The sequence below is a fragment of the Achroia grisella genome, unplaced genomic scaffold (genome assembly GCF_030625045.1).
Source record: "Achroia grisella isolate CSIRO2021 unplaced genomic scaffold, CSIRO_AGI_Agris_v1 utg478, whole genome shotgun sequence".
Lineage (NCBI taxonomy): Eukaryota > Metazoa > Arthropoda > Insecta > Lepidoptera > Pyralidae > Achroia > Achroia grisella.
The window spans coordinates 4,079,430-4,105,368 of record NW_026712882.1 but is presented as its reverse complement, the minus strand read 5'-3'; the positions used below and the strand labels follow the sequence as shown (position 1 = coordinate 4,105,368).

General features: G+C 36.6%; 2 protein-coding genes across 2 annotated transcripts in view; one reads left to right on the top strand and one right to left on the bottom strand.

Annotated features, from left to right (window-relative positions):
• Positions 1-5,254, top strand: part of LOC131845703 (unconventional myosin-XIX) — a 47,353-nt gene extending 42,099 nt beyond the window's left edge. Inside the window, exons 9-13 of the mRNA XM_059194805.1 lie at positions 11-226; positions 661-963; positions 1,719-1,964; positions 2,935-3,111; positions 4,170-5,254. Coding sequence (XP_059050788.1) covers positions 11-226; positions 661-963; positions 1,719-1,964; positions 2,935-3,111; positions 4,170-4,307 — 1,080 coding nt within the window. The 3' untranslated portion in view covers positions 4,308-5,254. The remainder of the gene's footprint in view (positions 1-10; positions 227-660; positions 964-1,718; positions 1,965-2,934; positions 3,112-4,169) is intronic.
• Positions 5,255-18,795: 13,541 nt separating this feature from the next.
• LOC131845700 (uncharacterized) overlaps positions 18,796-25,939 on the bottom strand; it is a 64,017-nt gene continuing 56,873 nt past the window's right edge. The window contains exons 3-4 of the mRNA XM_059194802.1: positions 24,063-24,159; positions 18,796-19,260 (exon numbers count right to left, since the gene is read on the bottom strand). Coding sequence (XP_059050785.1) covers positions 19,061-19,260; positions 24,063-24,159 — 297 coding nt within the window. The 3' untranslated portion in view covers positions 18,796-19,060. The remainder of the gene's footprint in view (positions 19,261-24,062; positions 24,160-25,939) is intronic.

Genomic DNA, 25,939 nt, shown 5'->3' with positions numbered 1-25,939 from the left:
GGGCGTGCAGGTGGTGGCGGCGCAGGGCGGGGCGGCGGGGGCGCAGTTCCGCGCGTCCCCGACGGTGGCGGCGGCGCCGGAGTCCACGCTCACGCAGGACTTCCACACGCGCCTCGACAACCTGCTGAGGACGCTCGTGCACGCACGCCCGCACTTCGTGCGTTGCCTGCGTGCCAACGCCACAGAGACGCCCATGCTCTTCGAGCGGACCACGGTCGCGAAACAGGTATCTGACTATTTAATCTATACATATATATAAAATTGTAGTGTCTGTTTGTAATATAGAAATAACCGTTATTTACTACATGCATATGAATATAAATACGGTACATACACGAAAGTAACTTTCTTTACAATTTTTGTCTATCTGTCTGTCTGTTTGTTCCGGCTAATCTCTGAAATGGCTGGACCGATTTTGACGGGACGTTTTTTGGCAGGTAGCTGATGTAATGATGGAATAACTTAGGCTACTTTTATTTTAGAAAAATAAAGTTAAATTCCACTCGGACGAAGTCGCGGATACAGCTTAGTACATAATAAAATGAAAGATGCTGCGTAAGTGATAATTTATATATGATTATTGTAGTACGGTGTTCCGGACAAATATTAATTTTGCTGACTGGCAATTGATCTAATCACATCGTCACTCCTTTATATCAGGTCCGGGCGCTCCAGATTCTAGAGACAGCTCAATTAATGGCCAGCGGATACCCGCATCGCATGCGGTTCCGCGCGTTCAGCAGCCGCTACCGCGCGCTGTGGCGACGAGGAACGAGCACTGGCGCGAGTACTGGCGCGAGTACTGGCGTGAGTGCTGGCGCGGAGCAGGAGGCGGGCGCGGGGTGTGCGGCGGTGCTGCGGGCGGTGGCGGCGGCGGCCGCGCCCCCCGCGCCCGCCTCCCCCGCCGCCGTGCGCTGGGCGCTCGGGAAACGACACGTCTTCCTCAGCGAGGGCATGCGCCAGGTGACTACCCTTCCACATTAGGATATCTTCAGTATAATTTATATGCTATGAAAGGTGTGAGCGAAACTATAGATGTCGAAAAACTAAAGTATACCCTGAAATCTTGGAGCCAAATATGGATGGATTATATAGCTGGAAAAATCACCGTATAATGTTCACGAAAGACTACCTGCCATCACCATGACATGTGAGTGACAGAATACTCATTGTGCCAATTTTATGGTGTTTTTATATTTGAGCCTAAATAAATTAGTGCTGGTTGGTAGTTTGTATTCACACGTTTCGACTTGTAAAATATGAACTTACAAGGATTGTTTAAAAGAGCAACACACAAGTTTCTTGCTTATTCTTCTTATCATGAGACAGTTTTCCGAATAAGCGGTAGATTTAAAAAAAATTGTTGACTATTCAAAAGTGCTTAAATTAAGTTTATTTGAATAAATGATCTTCTATTCTATTCTATTCGTACATGAGCCGTATGATTGGTTGCCACAATTGCAGAATTAAAAAAACTGGTAAAACGAATGGGTGCGTTGTGACGATTGCAGTTTTTGTGGAATGCTCGGAATGTGTGGTAGTGTATAGTACTAGGTAACACGGGGACGAAACGCAGTATAAAAAAAACAACTGCTAAAAGGAAATGGTTTGTGGCTTGTGACAATTGCAATTTTTGAGGGACGCTCTAGTGTGGTAGTATGTAGTAGTAAGTACTAGATCATAGGGTGATAGGTAATAAGAACATAATGACCACACAGGTGCTGGAGCGCATGCGGCGCGCACGACGCCAGGCTGCAGCGGAGTGCATCCAGGCGGCGTGGCGGCGGCACCGAGGGCGGGCTCCCCTCGCAGCCCCCGCGCCCCCCGGCCCGCCCGCCCCTGTTCCCCCCGCCGCCGCCCGCCCCCGCCCCGCCCCCATCGCGGGCACACCCCCGCCGGACCCCGCTGACAAGTGCGACCCGGGGCTCGTTAAGCGCACCTGCTCGCTCGTCGGTCTTGATCTGGTATGCTCTTTTTACTCAGTCTCTGCCGATGTCTATTAGAATGTTAGGTCGATGATTTCTGATCTGATGATGATTGATCTCATCGAGACGAATTGGTAATAAGTCTTCCCCAGTACCATATTAGGTAACCAACGTTAGGTACTCATCATTCCGTAATTGGCCTATATTCTATAAACTTTCCATCTACCTTCGCTGATCATGATACCGGCCTACTGCTATTTCAGCTGGTAGATTTTGAGAGCTATAACAGCCTCTTTGCTCCTACATCGATCTTCACAATATTGAATCATGGTTCATGGATAATGTCCTTTAGAGAAATTCTGAGTTTTCTACATCACTCAAGGTTGTTGAAATTTATATGTGGCAAGAAAATTAAAGGGCATGACGATATTGAAACTTAGTTCTCAAGAAGAGCAAGCACTACACGCCGTGTCGACGCGGAGTCATATCGTGGGCTGTCTTTACACTGAACCAAAATTTAAGTTATGTGGAGAATTAAACTAATGGAAGACTGGCGAGTGTTACAGACACATTACCAGTGTTCAAAATCTACCCTGTAACATCGTAAGCACAGATTATTATATTAGAGTCCGTTAGTTTTCTGTTCCCGCGCCTTTCGTTCCCCTTCATTAACTAGTAACAAACTGACCGTACAGCGGCCTTCACGCGCGCACGCATTTGTTGTGAATTAAAATAAATTAGAACTGTGAAACCTACTGTGAAACTGGAAAGCTAGCGAAGATACCTTCGAGACCCTGAAGCCCAAGAAATCCGCAGAACCATACAGGTACGAAACTGACGCTCCCCTAACATTTTGGTAGCAGAGTAGTTTCCCAAACAACCAGAGAAGGTATACCACTTCTCTTGCTTTGAAAAAAATAGAAACGTAGGCTTACCACTTCCCCTCGTTTGAAAAAAATATATTCCAAGTGTAGGCAAAAGATGAAGGTATAAGGAGTGTGTGGTACAGGAGCGGCCGCCGCCGCTGCCTCCGCCGCGCGCGTACACTGTGGCCGGCGGCGTGAAGCTCGGCTACCCGCAGCAGCGCACCGTGGCCGCCGACTGGGCCGCCGACGCGCTGCGGCTGCGCGCCGGGGACACCGTGCTCGCACTCGGCGCCGCCCGCCGCGGACTCGTCGCTCTCCAAGTACGTCCACCACTATCCCATCGCTAGTTTTTTTAAAGACGATAGTGGAATGGTGCACCCGCCTGCGTTAACAGTGGAGGATGATAGGATGAGCACGAGGTCAGGCCAGTCACCAAGAATTTATCATGATGATTTCCAGGAGAAATGGCGTGGAGGTCAACCTGACATTGCTTGCAATAAGATCATCAATCCGCATTACTAATGATCCCCTTTCTCTCCTCCCGTAGCCAGTTTTTTTAGATGATAATGGAATAGTCCACCCGCCTGTGCTAACGGTGAACATGAGGTCAGATCAATTAGCCAATAGTGACTAATTTATCAGGTTTCCAGGGGAAATCGCGTGGATTTCAGCCTGAAATGGTACATTGTTAGTAATAAGATCATCAATCTACATGACTAACAATCCCCTTTCTCGCCTCCCGTAGCCAGTTTTTTTTAGATGATAATGGAATGGTGCACCCGCCTGCGCTAACGGTTTACGCTGGCGGGACGCCAGTAGAGGATGATAAGATGAGCATGAGGTCACGTGAGGTAGCCCATATTGACAAATTCACCAATTTATCACGATGATTTAAAAGTGGAACCGCGTGGAGGTCAGCTGACATGATACATTGTTAGCAATAAGATCATCAATCCACATTACTAACAATCCCCTTTCCATCCCATCGCCAGTTCAATTCCTGCACAATACAGTCATATCTTTTTTTTATACATATATATTTGGGTATCTTAACAATTTAACCAAGTTTTAAAAAGTCAGTTCTCTAACAAGTACATATTGAAGCGGAGGTATCAAATGTGTCTGATGAGTGAGAGGTGCTGAGGGTTTTAATCAGGAAAATAAGGAGATTAAATAAATGCGACTAGTATGACAGTGATATATAATAGAAAGTAACAATAAAGAATATGTCTAAGAATATTATTAGAAAATTTAAAAATAGTATAAAAACCTATTAAGGAGTTCGCTACACATATATCATTATCGATTACTAGATACATAGCAATTTTAGAGCTTACAATCTAGGATTTTTCATTAATAATATTATTGTCTACTATAGGTGTGTGGACGGCGTGTGTGCGTGCCACACAGCGTGCTGGGCCCCCCGCGCGCACTGGGGCCCCGCCCGCACCCGCCGCCGCCTCCGCCCGCGCCCTCCGCCGCCGCCGCGCCCGCTCCCGCCCCCGCTCTCGCTTAACACCGAAACCACACGCCACACGTCTCCGTCCACACGATGCTATACGTCATAATAAAAACTTGTATCATGACAAACTATGAACTTTACAAGTTGTTAAAAAGAAATATCGAAATTTAATAAAAAAAAAAATTAAACCAAGTGATTATATTCCGCACGTTCTAGTACGGTGCGGATGACATTAGCTGTCATTTTAGTATGATTTACTACAAAATAGTAATTAGTAGATTTTAGTGAAACTAATTCTCATACCAATACGACCAATGTGTGTTGACAGTGATTACTTACGGCACAGAGACGTGGTCGCTAACTATGGGCCTCATGAACAAGCTCAAAGTCACTCAGAGAGCAATGGAGAGGGCTAAGCTCGGAGTTTCTCTGCGTAAATCAGAAATGAGGAGATCCGCATCAGAACCAGAGTGACCGACATAGCCCGAAGAATTGCGAAACTAAAGTGGCAATGGGCAGGGCACATAGCTCGTAGGACAGATGGCCGTTGGGGCAGTAAAGTCTTTGAGTGGCGACCACGGACCGGAAGACGCAGCGTGGGAAGGCCTCCAGCAGGTGGACCGACGATCTGGTCACGATCGCCTTTGCCCAGCAGTGGACGTCATCCAGGCTGAGATGATCAATTCTCACACATAGACTAAAGGTGGAATTACAATAATCAGATAATAAATCTTTAAATACATATAAAAATGAATGATTTAATAAGGTTTATAATAATAAGAAAAGTCTACATCGGTGCCTACTGTACTGTAAATAATTAACTATAAGTATTTATACGATGTTCTCACGGCCATATAACATGTAAATTCGCCGTGATGAACACACGAAGAGCGACCTCGAGGGGGCGCGCCCTTATAGTATTACTTAGCTAAATAGATAAGCTAATTATATAACATTATTCAACAAACAAGTTGCAGTATTACCATTATAATTATAGCATGTTATACATAAATGTAATATCAATTGACAGTGATAAGACTCCTCGTTCCATGTACATTGCTTGTAATCAGCTTACTATAATATTGAAGCCCATATTATCATTGGTATATAGAAGGTATGAAATATACGGCACTCGTGTATCTTACTTTGAGGATATTTCTCACTAATCTAATAATAGTACCCAAAACAGTTCAAAATAGTCTGCAAACATTAAATATATACTTTATTGCTTATTGCACTTATTACATTAATATACAAAGACAGTTATACTAAATTGTGAGCAAGGGTGGGTTTATCTCTGCAAGAGATCTCTTCCAGCCAGTTAACAGTGTGACAGAGGTGGTAGTTAGCGGGCAACGGTAGTGCTTGCGTTTTTGAGATACATAACCATAGATATTCCAATGTACTACTACTACTACTTAAAAAAAAATCATACAGGCACACAAATATATAAAATACAATAATAGTAATAATAATAGAAAACATTAATACAATACATGTTATAAATAAATATTATATTATAAATATAATAAAATAACCATATAGAAATACCTAAACAAATACATATATATATAAAGAACTATTACATATAATTTATGGAGAGGAAATGAGATTTTAATCTTTTATAAATATTCACTCTTCCAAAACATATCTCCTACAAAAAGCCACAATACTAAATACCTATCGCATAACTCGAAAATTCTTAACCTCCTCAACAATATCATCACCCACCACAACCTCTCCCACACTTGGCTAAGGCCCGTGTAGGTGAGTATTACCTTCTTTTAAACTTGTAAAGGAAGAGAAAGAAAGGGAAATAATAATAATTGCCATCTCCTCTTCTTAAGAGAGGAGATGAGAATTTTTGTAAAGTTTGCAAAATAAATTCAAATTCAAATTCAAAAATCATTTATTCATGTAGGACATTTTAGCCGCTTATGAACGTCAAATTTTTACATTCTAATTTTATTTTTTTTCCCTTCCGTCCAGTTCGGTATACAGATCCTAATAATAAATAATCATTTATTCAGCATAATACAGAGTATATATATACAAAACTTAAAAAATATTTCTCTATGAGCTGAACGTGCCTCCACTCAGCTGGTGCCGCAGCGTGTCACTGCAGCGCTGATTTTCAGTGGAGCCACTTGAAAAAAAAGAAGTAGCATTCCTGATGATGATATTATTGACTTTAAATATATAAAATTAAGAGTGACAGTGAGTTAAATGGTTGATCCATTTAACTCACTCTCACTCTTCATTAGAAGTATGTGTAATCAATTGAAGAAATATATAAATAGAACCGTATCTACCAGTTTGTTTATTGTCAAATTGTCTTATTCAATGATTATTTTGTATATTTGTATACAAAAATGAATTGGTTACTTCTTTTTAAATCGATTACGACAACCTCGGTCTAGCGGTCAAGCACATCGCTTTACGATCGATGGCCGCGGGTTCGATTCCTCGCACGGCACAAACATTTGTATTCACGAGTATGATTGTTTGTATCGATCTGGGTGTTTTCTATGTATAATATGTATGTATTTACAAAAAGAAATATATCTATGTATTTGTATCAGTTATCTAGTACCATAACACAAGCTCTAGCTAGCTTAACTTGGGTCTAGATGGCGCTGTGTGAATTGTCCTTGAGATTATTATTATTATTATTATCATACCACAATGATGATACAGGCTGTATCGTTTTCTATAAAAATTAAGTATGGACTCCGTTTTTTGTGTTAACTAACGAATTGTACTGTCACATTACAATAGCAATTAGTATGTTTTTATGAAATGAAACCGTTTATGACTACATTGTATGGTAATTGATCAAGAGATCGATCGACAATTACATATCAGTTTCACTTTCGATATCACTTCATTGTGTTCTCCACAGTGCGCCGTGAACACGTTTTTACATCTCCTATCTGTTACCATTTCTCATGTCACACGTACGTTTAGAGTTAAGCGTGTTATATTCAGAGTTTTTTTTGGTATAAATGTAGATATAGAAACTGACGTGTCGGATAGAACTGGTGCAGCCTTATTAAATACAGAATAAAATAGAAATTCTAATAGTTTAAAATTATCTTGTATGCCATTATACTGTGTACGTTGTAAGGGGCCGTTCAAGTATTAAGTAAGCTCTACATTCGTCTAAAAATGTAAATAACTATTGATGACGTAATCATCATCTACACTCCCCCACGGGGGTCGGGGGGTCTTTACTTTGCTTATTTTGGACGACTCCCCCACCCCCCGTGGGGGAGTGTAGATGATGATTACGTCATCAATAGTTATTTACATTTTTAGACGAATGGCAACCCTCATATTGTCTTTGCTAAAAAAACAATACATTAATTGAAAAATGTTTCTTTTTTCTCGTTTTTATCTTGGGGGGAGGGGGTAAGAGCTTCGCTTACATTTGCTAACAAAATGGGGGTTAAATAATTATAATAAAACTGCTTCGCAATACCTGAACAACTCCTATCATGGTGCGGGTGACAGTTACTAATTTTACATTTAACAATTGCTACATTTAAGTTAATACAGTTATTACTGATTTAATATATTATGAATGTGGTACAGCTGAAATACTAAGTCGTAATTTGTAAGTCGCGGCAACTTTTATGAGTGAAACGAAACGTTAACGAAACTGTCACCCGCGCCATGCTACAGCACATATGGTTTGTTACTTTAGTATTTTCATATCTTCCTGCCATACTTATGACTAAAGTATGATTATTAATTCCAGTCAGTAAAATGACAAGTGCAACTATCACTGATAAAAAAGGGTGACCCGCTACAATAGTGATGTGCAGCAATCAATAGACTTAGATATTTAGTCATGCTTTATTTTATTAGGTATCGAAGACTTTTTTTTATTTTAAATATTTAATAAATATCGTATTAAACAATACAATTTTAGAAATATGAACCTTACCAGCATATTAAAATTTCTCACTATAACATTATTACAAAAGCTGGGAAAAAATGTAAAAAGAGATTCAGAGGAATTAATTCTAGAATTTTTATTTATATAAAGGCAATTTGATATTGAATAAAAAAAATGTAATCTCGACTAACTTTTAATTGTAAAAACTCGATTCTACCACATCACTATTTATTTGGGACTAAAAACCTGCAACACTGGAAATGTCATTTTACTGACTGGAATTAATAATCTTACTTTACTTACCTATTCTAAAATTTAAAATACTAATATTCGGATACAATACTAATGTACATATATACTGCATCAAACTCCCAATGCTGAAAATGCAAAACTTTACACTCCACGATGATTTGGTATTGGTACATAAAATTTAGTTCAATTTGACCTTATATGTACTGGTCGTAACAAAATAATGAATTGGCCTTTTTTTTAATTTGTTATCGTCCAATTATTTGTATTTCTTACCTCATTTATCACGGCATATCAAATTCAGGATCTAGACTATCTGTGTACCAGATTTCATTTAAATCGGTTTAGTAGTTTTGGCATGAAAGCAAGACAGACAGAGTTACACATTTATAATATTATGTAAGAATAAATCTGAACTCCATTAATATAAACATTAGTAAATTAATAATTAACTAAAAAGTTTACATTTTAATAAAATACAAATAGAAGAGACAGTATAAAATTATTTGTAACTGGCAATATTATTATCAGATTTGTATTTAATATATGAATGATTGTAGATTTAAATGTTGAATAGCCGACAAAATTCTCGTGCTCAAAGGTTGTACAATTCGCGGGTGGCCATAGTTATAACTGTATGTTACATACATAGGCTCGATCACGTGACACCACTCTGTTGTACACTGGGACATGTCGAGACGTGCCTATGTATGAGCTTGCCAACATGAGTCTGATGTATAATTTAATATTTGAGAATTTATATTGATTTATTGTAAGATAGTGTAAGGTACAAATAAAATAAGATTTATATTTTCAAAATAAATGTAGCTTTATTTTCACAATACGTATGTTGTCTGACTGTACTTAAACTATGGAATGTCGGCAGTTGTTTATTACTCGTACAAAATACTTTACACAAAACGGTCTACTATAACGTTACAGTCGCAAATACAGAATCGAGTACAATTTATACACAAATTTTGGTATTTTCATATATTAAATAGGTATTATCTAAGTCTGGGAACGCACTCCTGTAATGTGACGCTGTAGGGATGTGTGATCACGGGTAGGGTTGCCAACCATAATTTATAATAACGTAACCTATTTTATTTTTAGTAATTATACTTTTAAATACAAAGTGTGCAAAATTACTTTATTTTCAAATTTGACTGTGATGCGTAAATCAAAATAATCATTATAGGTACTTAACGATTTACAATTACCGAACAAAATGTTAGATGTCAATTGTGAGTTGTGAAATTTGTCACAGCTCTAGTGTTAGAAGCACACAAAAATACGTTTTTAAAGCAATAGTAACATAACATTAGAAAAATACTTTTTTTTTCTATCCAAACCAGTTTATACGTTTACGTTACGTAAAATAAGTTGGCAACCCTAATCACTTATTCAAACGTAACAAAAATAATTACCGTAAATACAAAATTTATTAAAGGTTTGTACTTACAAACCGTTAACTGACAAATTCTTTCAGCGCAAAACTTAATGACTACGCATCCCTAGACTTAACTAAATACCTAATTTAGACTTTATTTATACAACACACAGATAACAAATTAGCGTATAAGGCATGTTCCCACAGCAGTACGACGAATTACAACAGTGATATTCCAAACGTTAGCTAGCGAGCCTCCACACCAACAGGTGGCGATACATTATAAAGCTAAGTTATGTTGGACATCGGACGAGCATTGTGAAATAATAACAAATCTGAGCAGTTTAAACATCGATTTAAATAAAAAGTTTATTTATTTATTAGTATCTATTAATACTTTCGGTATAAAATGGAAAATGGTCCTTCGAGCCGGATCATACATATAATATAACGAAATATAGCAATATCTTTTGTCTGTTAGTGTTTAAAGTAGAAATTAATTTTAACAAACATTTAATATTCTCTATGTACATAAATATTAACAGGTAGACTACATTAAATATATAATGTAATACTCATAGTATATAATGTTATACATGATCTGAAAGATGATATGATAAGAAAGGGAGTAAACAACAAGATCACTGAGAACAGGGAGGAATGGAAGAGAAAAACATATTACGACGACCAGAAATAAATGGGATAAGGAAGAAGCAGATGATGATGATGATGAGTATATATTGTTATAATATTCCCAAAACAATGTTGTCCGATGCCACAACAAATCCGACCTAATATAGACACAGACAACTGTTTTGTCAACATTATCTAATACAAGATTTACAATATACCGCATGACATCTCACTGATTTCACTATAAACATTAAGCGTAACAATAAATAATTAATATTATTACATAATTTCTCTCTTTAGAAGGTTTATACATTACATTTAAATATAATATTCAATATTACACATATATGAGTGAGTAACAAATACATAAATAGCTGGCAGTAACAGGTAGCAACAATAACACGTTAGGGTCCCGTCGTTACGTTAGGATACAGACGTAGGGTAGTAGGGTTTAACTTGAGTAAATATTTGTATGCATTCGTTGTGATATCACATAAGAGGCAGTCCATATAGACTACCTATCATAACACTAAATTACACTAAACAGAAAGACTATATGAGCATATTACACTATTCAAAATTTAGGACTGCTAAATATATATAAGAGATTTTGTTATAAGATATTAAAAAAAAAATTACAAAATAATACAATTTGTTGATTATCTTCAAAGACCAGTTGGTTGACTTTGAGGAAATATAGAACACTTTTAAACAACAAAACACAAACAAAGTTTTTGTATAATTTTCTTCTCTTAAATTCTATTTTGAAGAAATACAGAACACGTTTAAACATGTTTTAATAAATTACTTTTTAAATAATTTACTACTCTTATATACATAACATTAATCCTGTATTTATGATAGTGTAATATACTGCATAAACTCCTTTCTAAATTGCAAAATTATTACTTGTCTCTGTATCCAAAATATATTACGAAATATTCAAAATATCATGCCATTTCCTTAAGCGACTTACAAAATTTGTTATTTAATAAAGATCGTTAAAATATTAGTCGAGATTAGAATATCTCTAGTAACAATTTAGTTATTTTCTTATTTAAAAATACACAATGTCACGTGCTAAATTTCTATTTGCATTAATATACTTTGACCATACATTTTTGGTACAATATTTTTTAAAGATTATTTATAGAAACATAACTCTATAAATATATCTACTCTAAAATATATAAACGGATATTATAGTTATAATATTCATTACATTTATAATATCGAATAACAGGTCTAAAAACGATAAAACACGAATAGACTTTTAGAATTATATTTATACAATATTGATATATATAAATATAAATATTGGTGTCTAATAAAATATCCAATTAAGTACCAAGCGCTGCTGACAGACGCAATATCAATCAATGGTAGAAATAATATCGATATATCGAATAATCGAAAATCGTTATATACAGGTTTAGTCGGAAAGGGTATATAGTATATACTAAACACAACTAGCACTGTATCATATTACTAACAACTAATTGATCCCGCGTGATATTATTTCCGATAGCAATTTTTTTATACAATTTGTTTGTTACGTGGATACTTTCATATACTTGCGGCTTAGTACTACCCTTTCCGATTAACCCTGTAGATATTATTCACTCCTGGCAATCATATTGACTTCTCTACAAATATATGTCATAGTAAATATAAACATTTTTATTCTTGTATGTTAAAATATGTATATACTTATATGTAAACATAGTAATATAATTTTCATATATATGTAACGCTTAATATATATATACAGAGCTGTGCAAGCGATACTTTTAGGTTTACCACTTACCAGCGACAGGCAGTGGTAGCTAGCGACACAGTGGGACACGTCCCGACACACTATGCAAAATTTGGCCACATCAATTTGAGTACTTATATAACTGTATTTATATTTGAACACATTATATAACGGGACATTTATCGATATTTCGATGGGTCGATGGTTACTTCGTCACAGTTTATCGAAATATCGGTAATTTATAACTTCCGATATTTAGATAAGCTGTGACGAGGTTTAGTGGTTTAGTACACCGCTTTACTTGCGATTGTCGCGGATTCGATTCCTCACAAGGTGAAAACATTTGTATTAATGATTTCTTATTATTATTTATATCGATCTGTATGTTTCCAATGTCTATTACGTATGTATTTACAAAAAAAAAAATACCTAAGTATTTATATCATTTGTCTAGTACCCATAACACTAACTCTGCATAGCTTGGGACTAGATGACGTTCTGTGAATTGTCCAAGATTATTATTATTATAAAAAAATATATCCGTTATACAATGAGTACAAATATATGTATATATATATATAGTTTAAAAGTGTATATGCGTATATAACATATTAAATTTTAGAATATAGATCATACATATATATTAATAATATTGCATACATAATACTGTATCATTGTTAACACCAACATATCAACTTCAGCAATGCCTGAAAACTCTAAGCATTACAGTCTAGGTCTAAGTAACGCCTACATACTGAAATGAGTGTACGTATATAGTTTCACAATACAACGAACAACCGTGGCATTGCTCGGTGCCGATATCCTACATCAGACCAGTAAAGTGATCATGGGCGTCGGCAGACGATGACAAATGATATAGTCCAACCTTTATTTTGGGGAGAAAGGGGTTGTTATTTAGGGATATTAGGTAATGAACTGTATTTTGTTAATTTCTTACAAGCAACATATTTTCTTTTGTAATGCTATTTATATCGAGCAACACAAGTTTCTTGCTCTTTCTTCTTGTGATGAGATAGCTTTCCGAATGAGAGGTAGATTATAAAAAATGTTATGACTATTCAAAAATGCTTAAATGAAGTTTATCTGTATAAATGATTTTCTATTCTATTCCATTCTGTTAAATCTAAGAGAGTTAACTTTCGTAGAATAGTGCCAATGTATCAAAAAAAATATTATATATAATTTATTATAATAATGATAACTCTTTATTACGCACAAATAGACAAATAAAAATAAAAGTAGATTAAAAATGTTTTAATTGCGGTCTTATTGCTATTTGCAATATTTTATAGACAAGGAATATTTTTATTGTAGTGTTTGGGCTATTGCCAGATGCTTCAGACCTGTAGCACTACGACCTATAGAGACCTATTGTGCTCGCAATTTTTCAGAGTTCGCTGCCTAGACCCGTCAGGGACAAGAATTGAAGGATATTCTTAGGAGCGATGGTTTTTATCTCCTCAGGATAGTGTATACTTTCGAAAGGAGATATTTCAACGATTGTCCGTCTGTCGCAGCGACCGAAAGTGAAGAGGCGGTATGCACGCGCCAGCTGTATTTTTTCAAATGCGTTTCGATCTTATTTCGTTTTAAATAAGGACTAAATTGGTTAAAAAGAGGTCAAGGTTTTGCGGGCACAGATCTGTGTCGAAACGTTGGAAGGGTTAATTCATTAACAGCCAGACATTAGTATTAACATATATAGTAATATAAATATTATTTATATTCAATGGATCTCAGTGGAATCTCTTAAAAATTGGCAATATCTTCCTTAATTCCTCTACCGAAGTCCATGAGCAAACCATATACATGTAACATAACAACCCCTTACCTTTATATATAAACATTTATAGTATGGCAGTGGGGCAAACAGTTCTTACATTATTGAACACTAAATCTACAGCAGGCTCGTTACATAATTACAATTGTCTTATGTTTGTTACATATATCTTCATCATTACATACTATAAAATAACTGTCGCTGTCTGTCCCCTATGTATGCTTATATCTTTAAAAACACGCAATGGATTTTGAACGGTTTTTTAATAGATAGAGTGATTCTAGAGGAAGGTTTATATATATAATAAATGTACACCCGTGCAAAGCCGGGGTGAATAGCTAGTTATATATAAAAAATTACGTGTCACGTTGTTTGTCCGCTATGGACTCCTAAACTACTGAACCGATTGCAAATTTGATTTGCACATTGTGTGCAATTTGATCCAACTTGAAAGATAGGATAGCTTACATCTCAATTTATAGTCGCAATATTATTTTATTCAAGAACCTTATCCGCAGCAACGCGTGACCGGGTCTGCTAGAATATATATATTAAAAATAGGTACATCTATTATGAGTGAGTAGTTTTTTAACAGAAATTTCTCTTAATTTTTAATACTATATGATTTTGTATCAACCATTTGTCAGTACATAATAATAATCATTATTTAATTCAGGAGGATCGTTACAACGTTATTTATACAGTAGGTACACTTTCAAGACAATGTCAATCCTTTCAGTATTTATGTGTAGTCCTCACTCCTGAACTAGCATTAACCGTATGACAGAAGCCAGTTCCTTCGCAATACAAGAACTTTTATTACAGATTGCTGAAAACTACATACTTGCTTGTAATAATTACAACAATTTAATTTTCAACTGTTCAATAAACAATTGTAAATACATAATCGAGCCTTACAACAATTGAGATATTAAAAAACTATTATAAAATGTAAAAAGATCAAAAATCGTTTAATATTACATATAACTCTAAATGTGCTAATACGATACAGGCGTGCTACAAAACACTACACACGATTCTCAATTATATACATCTATATCACACAAAGAAACTTCAATCCAAAGCGGATTTAACTTATATAAAATCCTGACATTGCATGATCAAAAACATTGAAGGCACCGAATAAGCGAATTAATTGGAATCATTAATACATAGTATAAAACAAAGTTGCTTTCTGTCCGTCCCTATGTATGCTTAAATCTTTAAAACTACGCAACGGATTTTAACGCATTTTCAGCAATAAATAGAGTGATTCAAGAGGAAGGTTTATATATATAATACATGTATACCCGTGCGAAGCCGGGGCGAGTAGCTAGTAAATAATATTTAGCACGTAAAATTTACAATTTTGTGAATTAAATTCAGAATACTTTTATTATATTCAATGACAAACAAGTTGATAGTTCATTTAGTGGAAAATGCACATCATGGGGGGCGTCCATAAATTACGTGAGGTGTTTTTTTTAATTTTCTGTCCCTCCCTCCCCCCCCCCTGGTGAGATGTCGTGAGATTTCATTCAACCCCCTCCCCCATTCCTCAATCTCGCGTGAGATTTTTCAAAATGTCGGTTTCTTACGTAAACGCGTTAGATTGTTATTGTAAAATGAAAAACAAATTGCTTCGTGCTTTTAATTACGACTAGTTAATACTAGTTATCAATATTGCTGGGAGTTATAAGTATAATAAACATGTACAATCTGGATTAAATGGACCGAAATAGTTATTTTCTGTTTCAATCAGAAAAAAAATTGCAAAGATTTGACACGACCCCCTCCCCTTAAACATCTCACGTAATTTATAGACCATACGCCCCCATGGGCGTTATAAAATGCATTGACTTCACGCATTTTCGTTCCTTACTACTAAGGTATCATACCTCGACACCCTAAAAATTTACTGCCATATACTCTTCAAAGAAAACTGGTCAACAGCTGATTTTTTTATACTCCGATGGTGGCAATCAAGCATACGGCCCATCTGATGGTGCAAAATACCGTAGTCTATGACGCTTGAAACCCCCTACTATTTCCAGCGATAACGGTATATTTTTACCATGTAAATTGGATTACAGACCATTCTCTAAATATAAATTAATCATACATACAAACATCAATATTAATAAAATAACATACTCGTCTTTAAATTGAAGCATATTCGATTATATCTAGTCATAACGCTATATGTACAGTTTGAACATCTTCACATAATATAAAATGAAGCCGCTTCCACTGTCCTTTTAAAAAAAATTGTAATTTATTGTAAAAAAACTGTATTTGAAGATAATATTCTAAAAAAAATTTTAGAATATTATCTTCAAATACAGGTAGTATAATCTTAATTCTGAAATTAAGGACCATGATAAAAATGTTAAGACAGAAAGGTTGTAGATTGTTTTTGATTGGCATAAAATAAATACACGTGATGTTTTACTAGACCCCCCCTTGTGATTTTTGTCACCCCCCCCCCCTCCCCTTCAAGTCTCACGTGATTAATGGATGGCCCAAAGTCCTTGTCTCATATAGAGAGCAAAAAGAATATCAATAAACACTCATTATGCATAAATAACAATTTGTTATACTCTATAAAACCTCGATAGATACAATAACATTAAAAAATCGCGACGTTTTTGCTCCGCGACCGGTTGTGCCGCTTTCGCGGAGGTGCCAGTGTTAATGTACTGCGGGCCAGCGGTCAAGGCTTTCGTCGAAAGCTTCGTGTAATTGGTTTAAGCTTTTTAGGACACCAATATATTGTATAATTGTTATTAGGAATTCAGGCCATTTGTTTGTATTGGTTTTTTTTTCTGAGAGGAATCAATCAAATCGAATTTTTTTATTCATGTACCTTTATAAGACTCTTATGATATCTCTACTTTCGAGCTGAGAAAAACTGATAAGAATTCCGCTCTTATTCTTTTCAAATTAGCTTACATTATAATTTCATTTCATTCATTTTTAAATTCAATTAGGTAGAACGCAACGACGACCAATATATGCTATTGCATATTTGTCAAAAGAAAACTTAATATGTAGCCGTAATCAGAAGAAAATACTTCGTCACAAGCAGCACGTGTATGACGGATGAGCAATCTACAGATCACCTGATGGTCATCGGTAATCATTGCCTAAACTATTATCAACGAAAACCACAAACATGGCAGTATGTTTGTTTACCACCTTAATAAAATAAAAAGAAACATTATAAGAAATATTTGGACCACGTTTCTGATATTTAATTTACATATAAATTTACAAAATAAATTGTATAATTCAAATGCGGTAACTTAGTAATGACTTCTTTTGTTATTTTATCATACAGCGCCATCTAGTAGAAATATTCGCAACTTTATTCCATCAGCAAGAAGGCTCTAAGCATATTAACTGCATCGACTATAGACTATAAAAATAGAATTAAAAATACATGCAATTTTTAGCCCCCCTCCGATCGATCCCCCGTCCAATTCAAACGGGGATCGATATTACGACGACCTGAGCCGAGGTTCGAACCCCTAGCGGTGCCCTCAGACTAAAGTCGTATCTGTCAGGCGTGAGTTGGCCCTCAGCCGCTCCATAAGTCCTTCCGCGGGTTTGAAGTGCCATCTGCACTCGCCCCCTATCGTCCGTGAAGCTGTAAAGCCCAGCTGCGGCCAACAGCATTAGAGTAGTGTAAACATGCAATTTCAAACACGAGATATTTAAATATTAGGCATAACAAGTATATTACATGTATATATTAAAAGTTGAATATATTCGGCGTGGGCGCCATTCGAAGTGTTTGTGGCAGTTTGCGCGAATTGAACACACGCGGTAAGGCAGTGATGCAGATGGATTGCCACGTCTCCTCCCTCCCCTCGTCTCATTTCACTTTATATACTTCATACACACATAAAAATATATAATAACCCCTCTATAACAGGGCACTCTTACTCATAACACGGGCATTCCCCTATATAACCCCATATACAGAAATATAATGTGGTAAATCCACATTATATTTCTATATTGTGAAATTTATAATTGTACAGTTGAAATCAATTAGTTTTATTAATTTTTATTTAAAATATTCTTAGCTTAGTTTTTAATAGAACCTACATATTTCGTTCATTACATAGTTTTTTTTAATATTTGTTTTAAACCCTCTTCAGCGGGAACTCGTTTTTCTATAACTCGAAACCAATCTGCAGTGTTATAGGGGGGAGTAACACATATGTGTACATTTTATATATATATTAACGACGTACACCGGACACGTTTTACGGCCGGTTCCGATGGATACAGCACTATAAATACTCGCGTACGCAGTCGAGTATTTCAGCAATAATCGTTCATCGATTACAAATCATAAAAATTCAGACGTCATGGCTCCATGGCCGGCTCGAGAGTCATATTCTTTAATACACACGCTAATATATTCAGAACAAGAATAGTCAAGAGGGAACATTAGGTAGAAATGAAGCAGCAATTTAGCGTTCAAAATACAGTCTGCAAAAACAATTGTATGAATTTTGAAAAATATTTGTTGCTGGCAACACCATAATTTTTATAAACTTTGTAGTTTTTTATATATCACTTTTGACTTGATATTCACTTTGACTCTTCGCTGTGAGCCCTTTTGGGATATATACACGTTTATTACTATCATTTGATTTTTAATAAATAGCCGCTGTGTACCAGTCACAAGATTCTTTAACGCAAATGTTTCGTCGTAAACAAAATACAATTATTATATAATTACAAAAAACTGTTATCACCTTGATAACTAGTTAACTAGTTAGTATTAAACGTTGATAACTAATAACAAAACATAATAATTTAATTACGGTTTCTTTGTATCTCGTTGAAATATCTTTACATCACTTAACAAAAAACATTTTTAACTCACTACAAATATAGAGAAGACCTAATATTTCCGGTAATTAACATTCCCTCTACAGTTTCATCTTGCTCTGTGCTACTACACAATGTAATGAACGTCTAAATCCTCACTTTACAAAAGTCGTGTCACTGCATTTGTCCTTGATTTAAGGAAAATATTGCAGCAAAAGAAGTTGGCTCACATATTCGAGTCACGGGCGATGGGCGTGCTGCAGGCGGCGGAGGGCGCGCGCCGCTCGAGCGGAGACCGAGTATCAGCTTCCGCGTCCGCGCTCGCCTCCGCGCCCGCCTCCGCCTGTGACTCGCTGGCAGTCGCGCCACACAGCGACGTGAACACCGTGCTATTAGACACCTCGCGTACGCACCGCCGCTGCTCCGCTGAAAATTAACACCTTTACGTTATACTAGCTGTGTACCTCGACGATGTCCGTATGAAACATACCGATATTACTCGATAATACGCTATCTTTCTGTAACTGAAAGAACTTTAGTAATAGGTCTAATATTTTCGAGTTTACTCATTCCATTAATTTTGATATTAATTATTATAATAATAATAATAATCTCAAGACAATTCACAAAGCGCCATCTAGACCCAAGTTAAGCTAGCTAAAGCTTGTGTTATGGGTACTAGATAACTGATACATATTATATACACAAAGACAACACCCAGACCGATACAAACAACCATACTCATGAATACAAATGTTTGTGCCGTGCGAGGAATCGAACCCGCGACCATCGGACGTAAAGCGGTGTGCTAGACCGCTAGACCACCGAGGTCATCAAATATTAGAAATAGTAATAATCTTTATTCAAATAAACTTAATAGAGTACTTTTGAATAGTCATATTTTTTTATTCTACCCACTCGTTCGGAAAGCAGACTAGTCAAAAGAAAATTCAGCAAAGACGCGTGCGTGTTGCTCTTTTAAATAAATGTTGTTCAGCATTACAATTTAAATAATATTTGGGTACATTCTCTTCAAAACTAAAAAAGACTATGGCAGAGAAGTCACAAGGTTCGGAGGTTTCATCAGTCCTCTGCAGTCCACTGTTGGACATAGGCCTCCCAAGGCAGGCCATGCGCACGATCTTCTATGGAGGTTTAGTCTCCGACAATATATGAGGTCCATCAGGCGTCACGTGATTATGAGATGTCAGTGATACTAATCAGGTATATAAATAAATCATTTATTAATATGTTAATAAATGATTTTAAATAGCACCTTATATCTCTTGTGCATATCATATTTTTTATCCCTTTTTTTTCAAATAATTCAAAATTCAAATTCATGACGACCTCGGTGGTGTAGCGGTCAAGCACACCGCTTTACGACCGATGGTCGCGGGTTCGATTCCTCGCACGGCACAAACATTTGAATTCATGAGTATGATTGTTCGTATCGGTCTGGGTGTTTTCTATGTATAATATGTAAGTATTTACAAAAAAAAATATCTATGTATTTGTATCAGTTATCTAGTACCCATAACACAAGCTCTAGCTAGCTTAACTTGGGTCTAGATGGCTCTGTGTGAATTGTCCTGAGATTATTATTATTATTATAAATCACATATTCATGTAGTATATTTTAGCAGATTATGAACGTCAAATGTTTTATATTATAATGTTTTCCTTACCGTCCAGTTTAGTATATATATCGAACTGAGAAGAACTGGCAAGAAACTGAATTGAATTTTTTTTGCATGCAAGATAATGGAATGGTTCACGCATTTGCGCTAACAGTTTACACTGGCGGGACACTAGTGGAGGATGCTAAGATGAGCATGAGGTCAGGTCAATTAACCAATCATGACAAATTCACCAAGAACGTATCACGATGGTTTCCAGGGGGAACTGCGTCGAGGGCAACCTGACATGGTACATTGCTAGCAATAAGATCATTAATCCACATTACTAACAATCCCCTTGTCCCATTTTTCACCACTAACCCTGTCCAGTACCGACTGGCTACTACAATTGAAAAGTACTCTCAAGAAACTCATCTGGTACACAATCCGGTGTTTACAGCATAATAAGGCAAAATTGCTCAAAAGTGGGTCATTATTCCGAGCGATGTCGGGGCGTTTAACAAATTAAGACGCTCCCATAGCACGCGAGATGTAGTGAGACATAATGAGGTGTTTGAGTAATTGTGCAAGTGAATTGACAATAAACGTAATTGTGACAATTGCGGGAAACTGCAACGACCTCAACTGTGCATCAAATCCCACGACACGGCTGGCGCTTATAACGACTCGACTCTATGCAACATTCAAACGCAATTATTATTACACGACGGCCTCGGTGGTTTAACGGTTTAACACACTTTACTTCCGATGGTCGCGGGTTCGAGTCCTCGCACGGCACAAACATTTGTATTCTTGAGTATGATTGTTTGTATCTGGGTGTTTTCTATGTATAATATGTATGTCCCAAGATTGAATTTAAAAATTAATCTATTATATATTATTGTAAACATGTACAACATTTATTTGAAAAGAATACGAGCTGAGTTTCTTATCAGTTCTTCTCATATCGAAATCATTCCGAACTGACGGTAGACCTATATGAATAAAGATATTTTGAATTACGTATTTACGAAAAAAAATTCTATGTACTTGTATCAGTTATCTAGTACCCATAACACAAGCTTTAGCTGGCTTAACTTGGTTCTAAACACTGAGTAAAATGTCAAAAAAAATTAAGTAACTCATTAGATACTTCAATAGACTATTGCTATTGAGTAAAAATAACGAACTTTGTAAAAGGGCGAGAACAATAGATCCACATAGATCGCAGTGCTACAGGTCTAAAGCACCTGACAATAGCCCAAACTCCACAATAAAAAAGTATTGGATATTTTATATTATAGATCTTTATATCATTATTTTTTTTATTTATTAGGTCTACAAAACTGGATGTCTTACATAGTACATAACTTAATACACATAAAACAAACACACCTTCTAGATGTAGACACAGCATGCATAACTTAATTTTTACACACACAAAATGACACTATACAATAAATTTATATATTTAATACAACCAATCAAACAATAAACCCATTTATCGAGGAAGGCTGTAAGCTATATAACATCACGCTACGACCAATAGGAGTGGAACTGCAATGTAAAATGTTGCTAAAATGTCGGTAATATGACGGAAAAATTATTATATGTATAATGTTCTGATCCAATTCATCGGAAACGGACAAGACGGCGAAGGAGGCGCTTCGCAAGGGCCAGGGGCGGCGGCTTCTCTATCAACATCTCAGTCCAGAGATGGTGGGCCCGTGTACCCGCGCTACTCATGAAGAAGTGTAGTGACCCTTGTGTAGCATTCTTCCAGCTTCGCAGCTCCGACGACGGGGACTTAGAGGTCCCCGCCGTGGCGAAAGAATGCTCGCATAAACCGTGGCTCCGGCAATAAGCCGTAGAGTACACCTTGGGATATAGCTCCGACAACGGGATATACCCATCTCAGCCCCCCCCTCCCCCCTCACCCCCCTGGAAGCTGTGGAAGAATGCTCACACAAACCGTGGTTCCAGCGTGGTTCCAGCAATAAGAGTAGACCTTGCGGTTTAGAAACCCGGCAGTACCTGTTGTTGATAGAATGAGTGAACTGTATGTGTGATGTAAATCAAACAATGGATAGAAAATGGTAAATACTTATAATGAAGATACGTGTACAAACGATTGTAAGACAAAAGGTGACAATAAAAATATATGACAAACCTATAAAGAAAATACATTCAAAATTGGTAGAAAAATAAACATATAAAAATGTGCAAAGAGATTGCAACAGTACCCATTCGGTACCCCTGGAGCGGTCAACCTTAATGATGGATATCCAAAGTAAAAAAAAGTATAGAGTAATATTAAATATGTCAGAAACAAAGCAATGCATGGGTTTACAGACATAAGATACACTAGAGTCGGTGCGGTGTGTATTACGAGTGAAACAGCGCGTGAAATGTCTACCGAGATACGACGAGGTATCTGACACCGCGCCGGTATGTTCCTGGTAAATGCATTTACTTATAATTAATCACTCTATCTGTCTGTACCAGGGTTGTCTCTTCATTAGTTTACGTTTTATTATTGTTGTGTTCATTAACCTCACAGTAGCATAGGTATGAAAAATTGTTTATCTTGACATGCTTCCGTATTTATTTTCATTTATTTTTCTTCTATAAAGATGGGATGATGTTTTCCTAGGGTTGCACATCTTATACATGAGAAAGATGAGATATTCCTCACAGCTGCTCAAAAGTTGACTGAAAGAGATCCTAGAGATCCATGAAAAGGATGAGAAAAAATAAGAAACTGATAAATATGATTTCCAGAAGTAACGGAGGCTTATGGCTCACCCGATGGTACGTGATTATCGCCGCCCATAAGCACCCGCAACATCATGGGAATTGCAAATGCCTTGCCGTCCTTTTAAGGAATAAACTTTTTCTTGGAGGTTTCTATATTGTATCGGTTCGGATTACCATTGCTGGAAGGTGATTCTACAATGTAATTGGTGCATGCCAAAAAGTTTATTGAAGAACGCTTGGTGGGGACTGCCATTCATCCAGTTGATCAGAATGGTATTTTAATTTCTGGCGGGTAGTGCGATGGTGAAATTCACCAGTTGGTATTATTAATCCAATAATTATTCATTCAGAATAGTCTCCGTGAGATATGCGATTGGAAATGCACAGAGATGCAATGTCTCACCGCAAGCTCGTCTTAAATTAGTCATATTATAGTAGTTAGTCGTATTATAGTTAGGCGGGGCAGAGCCCCGGAGCCCTCAAGCTCACGAGGCCCTCGAACCCTTGACAGAAAATCTCGATCAACTGAACTTTGAAAATTTCTCCCATTTTCAAAATAAATATGACAGGTTGCAACCTGACTTTAATCATGGCAACTCAGTTGAGAGAAATTCGAAAGTTATACCTTCGGATGTCCCCTAAATTCTTTCTATGGGTTGGCAGTGCTGTTGGCAATTTGACGGATAGCGATATGTGCGTTTTAATAAAACTGTAATGTAGGGCCACGGCTGGGCAGTGGGGCCACATTTTTTGATTTGCCCCAGGGCCCTTGGTTACCTAAATACGCCACTGCAGTCCACTAGTCCCCATTAGTAATACCGCCCGTTCCTGTTGTCTATGGTCTCAACTCACCGATCATGTTGTGCAGATTGTCTATGACCACCTCCGTGTTGTAGGTGGCGTCCACGGCGCGCTGCAGGAACGACGTCCACGTGCTCAGCTCTGCTTCCTGCGCAAGTAAACATAACCAACGATAAAAGAGTTTATTCATACAAGTATAAAATTTTCTTATGGACTTCAAATTTATATTACATTAAACCTTTTTATTTTTAAAAATCTTCAAAAGACAGTCCATCCGTGAAAGTAACGAGGGGTGTGTGTAATTTTTATCCACTAAAAAACCAAACTACGATCGCATTTGCTGCTTTAGCTGAGAAAAACTAGCAGTAAATCAATCTGTTAATCTACTAATCACTCTAAAACGTATCAATCAACATATATTCACATAGGTCTATTACGGACTCTTATGATATGTCTAATGTGCCGTCAGTTCGGAATGATTTCGAGATGAGAAGAACTGACAAGAAAATCATATTATTTTCAAATGAGTATGTACCTACTTTGAAAATTAATTTATATTTTCATCAGTGTACACGAATGAAACTACAGCAATCATACCTTGTAAATTATGAAATCGGACAAGTTTGTAGAATTTAAATGAAATTTGATACACCTAATCATTATTCAATAATAATATATAAATAAATAATCCTGGACAATTAACATAGCGCCATCTAGTCCCACGGTAAGCCGAGCTTGTGTTATGGGCACTAGACAACTGATAATATATAATTAGATACTTTTTTTTTTAATACATACATAATATACATAGACAACACCCAGACCGATACAAGCAATCATACTCATGAATACAAATATTTGTACCATGCGATGAATCGAATCCGCGACCATCGGAGTAAAGTGGTGTGCTAAACCGCTAGATCACCGAGACTGTCAAGTCAATACATAAACACAGAATAGTTTTTGAGAATAGAATAGAATAGAATAGAAAATCATTTATTCAAATAAACTTAATTTAAGCACTTTTGAATAATCAACATTTTTTTAATCTACCGCTTGATGAATCTGTCTCATCACAAGAAGAATAAGCAAGAAACTTGTGTGTAGCTCTTTTAAACAATCCTTGTAAGTTTACATTTTACAAGTCGAAACGTGTGAATACAAAATACCAACCAGCACTAATTTATTTAGGCTCAAATATAAAAACACAATAAGATTAAATCAGTCGTAGTGATAAGAGCAGACCAGTCCCTACAAGCAGCACTCGAGAACACAGAAGTGCAACGAAAAATATAGAAATAGTTCTTGTATTTAAACCCATTTGTATATCTGTATTTATCACCCGTTGCTGCTTTATTTGTAAAATTACAAAACTATCACACAACTGCCCATACACATTTCTAAACATGCATTACGAGCACACGATGTATGAAATAAGATCCATTCGCCGTGAAACGTCGGTTGGAAGTTTCCGACGACTGCGTTAGGCTGTCGTGTAATGTTCTTTGATTTACGGCCGTCGAACTCGGAGCCTATAAAATTGGAAGCCGGTCGACCTTCGACGGAGCCAGCCACCCCTACGCCGACACCCCGCGCTGTCGCCGAACATCCAATAAGCGGGTGGATGCGTGAAGCCGTATAAATAGAGCCGCAGATTGCCGACGGGTTGAAGCGAGTGGGGCGCGGTGAGGACATGTTCCGTTGCCCTTATTTTCATTACAGGATGTGTAAACAATAATCTAGACCACAGAATACATAATACTTTACTAACTGTACAAATATATACATATACTAGCTGTCCCGGCAAACGTTTTGCCTTAAAATAAAAATAAAAATTTAGGGGTGGACTACCCCTAACATTTAGGGGGATGATAAATAGATGTTGGCCGATTCTCAGACCTACTCAATACGCTCACAAATTTCATGAG